The sequence below is a fragment of the Nelumbo nucifera genome, chromosome 1 (genome assembly GCF_055504915.1).
Source record: "Nelumbo nucifera cultivar China Antique chromosome 1, China Antique-T2T, whole genome shotgun sequence".
Lineage (NCBI taxonomy): Eukaryota > Viridiplantae > Streptophyta > Magnoliopsida > Proteales > Nelumbonaceae > Nelumbo > Nelumbo nucifera.
In genome coordinates this window covers 32,653,002-32,655,995 of record NC_142649.1, presented here as the reverse complement: position 1 = coordinate 32,655,995, position 2,994 = coordinate 32,653,002, and the positions used below count along the sequence as shown (strand labels likewise).

The following is a 2,994-nucleotide window of genomic DNA, read 5'->3' as shown; positions in this document are numbered from 1 at the left end:
ATGCCGATTTTGTGTTTGAGACCGTGGGCAACCACCAGCGAGAAGCTCCAGAAATGTGAGGACAGTGGCACAATCTCATCCTGCGACGAGTACTTCTACAAGGAACCCGTATCCCCTAGAGTTGGGTGCATGGGCCAGATCAAGCGAAGCAACAAAGTAGTTGGTTTCCCAGGTCACAGTAGAAGCAACAACAACAACAACAATGGCAAAAAGAAGTACTTGAAGCTCCAAAAGATGTTCTCTAGCAAGGATCTCATTAGTACTACAGGTAGCAGAAGACAGATGATCGTGGGTAGCAGTAGAGACAAGTTTGTAGATGAGGAGGACTACCGTTCGATCAAAATGGTTGATTTGGATCCTCCTTTGCCAGTCATTAAACGGGTGCCAAACGCCGGCGGCGAGGATAGCAACGAAGTTGTTAGTCTTTGGAAGAGGAGATGTGGTGGGGAGGCTTTGAAGGGTCTGGAGATTCAAAAGAGACAGCCAGTTTCCCTGTGTTGATCACCCAACTACTCTCTGAACTACAACAGGTTAAATCATGTTCTCCTCCTAGTCAATTACATGGAAAAGAGAACAGTGCATACAGTAGAAAGTAGTTCTTGATTCTGTCTGGTTTTTAGTTGGTTTCTATCAACAATAGGAGCCATAGTATTAAAGGCTCTGATTTCCTAAAAGATATAGAATTATAAAATGTACAGAAGTAAAGGAGTAGCCTAGCTAAGTAGTATTTCACTGCGTGGTGGCACTGCATCCATATATGAATGAAGATCTCCTGCACTGGAACCACTGATCAGGGTATTTGGGGATTGAGATCACTTCTCACTTTGTCTGGCAGAGAGAGCTAGATTCTAAGAAGGATTAATACTTGGCCCAAGCCTTGGACCAGTACTAGACCTACTGACAATCGTTTGGATTGTAATCAAAGAAACAAATTTAAAGTGAAGTTTGAAATGGTGGAGGCATCCAAGAACTGATCGACCCACACCTAAATCAAGGCATGATTTAAAGTGAAGTTTGAAAAGAGTGAAAAAAAAAAAAAGAGGAAAGAAAAGCAATTTTGTAATGTTTTATGCTAACCCAAAATGACACAAACAAACATAGCTGATCAAAGTAAGTTTCAATGTTTCATGGGATGTTCCTCTGTATGTTTCATTTTAAAGTAATTCATTTTTACTCCGTAAACATTAAGAAGCTTTTGGGAACTCTTGGGATACCTTAATCTATTTGGGAAGCTATACGGATCTTTGGATATCTCACTCTATTTGCATTGTCTCTGTAAACAAGAAGCAAAGAAGTTCGTTAACCTTTTTCTGTTTTTTTTTTTTTATCGGTAAAACGAAATTCATTGATCAACGGATGAAACAGAACCAGATACAACTAACGCCCGTTTGGTTTGCGGGAATATGGGTCTGGATGCAGAATAGGAATGGACCATTCCAATTCCAATTATTTGGTTAGGTGAAATGGGAAATCCATTTTCATTCCTTGTGAAAATGGTATTTCCCCATTTGAGGGAATGGCCATTCCCTTCCCTCCCCCTCCTCCCCTGGAAATGAAATCGCATTTTAACTTATTCCAACTCTCATTCCGATTTCTGAGCCAAACTGGGAATAGACCATTTTGATTCCCATTTCAAGGGATTTCAATTCCAATTCCAATCACTGTGAACCAAATGGACCAGAGTTATCACAACTAACAACCCCTCGCCTCAGAAGTTCAAGAATCCAAGGAGAGGGAAAAACCACCCAGGCCGTCAGGGCAAATGGAGCTAATAAGATAGTGAGGAACTGGGTTCTGTTCTCGAGAAATTAACATCCAAGAAACAGATACGAAAGACTTTAAAATAGCAGAAATGTCTTCAAACAGAAATCGGAGGTCGCTAAGCTCGGAATTCTTGGATCGAAAGAAACAAAGCACTGGATTAACTGCAGAAAATCTGAACGGATGACGATATGCTGGAACTAACAGTCCTGAGCAAAACGTACGAACCCCTAATAACACCGCATTAAGATTCAGCAAACAATGCAGATCTAGACTTGTCTGACACTGAAAAACTATTTTCCTTATCAAAAAGCAACACACCAAAACCAGCTCTGCAATTCTTCAAAAAGCTAAAATCAGCCTCGACAAATTAAAACCAAGTATTTGAGAAGACTACAACATCCAGTGATGATATCTATCTAATATCTAATAAGGAAGTATAATAATAGGAAGGTGTATAATATCCTCAAGGTGTATAATATTTTCTATAATTAGAAGTGCTAAATTATAGAGGGGATCATTAGAGACTTACTTTCTTTTCCGTTCTGTAACTTGTATATATGTTGTAGTCATCGTCCCTCTAAGACATAAGTTCATGAAAATAATATTCTCCTATTGAAGTTCTTCTCTTTCTTTGAGTTCTGCAATTTCGGTTGTCTCTTTCTTTATAGTTTTATCAGATTTCTTTTTCTGCTCTGAATTCTGTTTCGGTTATTATCTTCTTCATGGTGTTATCATGGTATCAAAGCCATGGTGAGTTTCACCACTGATCCGTTCAGAGGGCGTGTGCCCATCAAAGAAGAGGAGTTGTGTGACTCGTAACAGTGAGGTTTGGTGTGTGCCGAACCACTCATTCCACCCAGCGGTATTTTGAGTAACCTCATGTTTGAAGCAATGACTGGCAACAACTCATCCACCTCTTTCAAGATCCCATCGATCAGTGATCCCACGTCTATGTATTATCTGAGCTCCTCTGACAGTCCAGGTATGCTTCTAAGCCAAATCATTCTTAATGGAGAAAACTATCATATTTGGGAAAAGGCCTTTCAAAGAGCTCTAAAATCTAAAAACAAATTGAGTTTCATTGATGGTACTCTAGAGAGAGCTAAGGTTGATGACATTGATAAGAATACTTGGGATAAATGCAATGCTATGATTATTTCATGGATCTTTAATTGTGTTGACAAAAGCATACAAAACACTATAATTTCCTTTGATGATGCTAGAGAGTTG

At 39.4% G+C, this 2,994-nt stretch overlaps 1 protein-coding gene across 1 annotated transcript; it reads left to right on the top strand.

The window, feature by feature from the left end:
• Positions 1 to 501, top strand: LOC104612091 (uncharacterized). Its single transcript, XM_010279407.1, has one exon. The coding sequence runs from the start codon at positions 1 to 3 to the stop codon at positions 499 to 501; it is 501 nt and encodes a 166-aa protein (XP_010277709.1).
• Positions 502 to 2,994: the final 2,493 nt, after the last annotated feature.

Bases quoted from the DNA above. Each gene is read 5' to 3' on its own strand.
- LOC104612091 (XM_010279407.1), top strand. From the start codon at position 1: ATGCCGATTTTGTGTTTGAGACCGTGGGCAACCACCAGCGAGAAGCTC.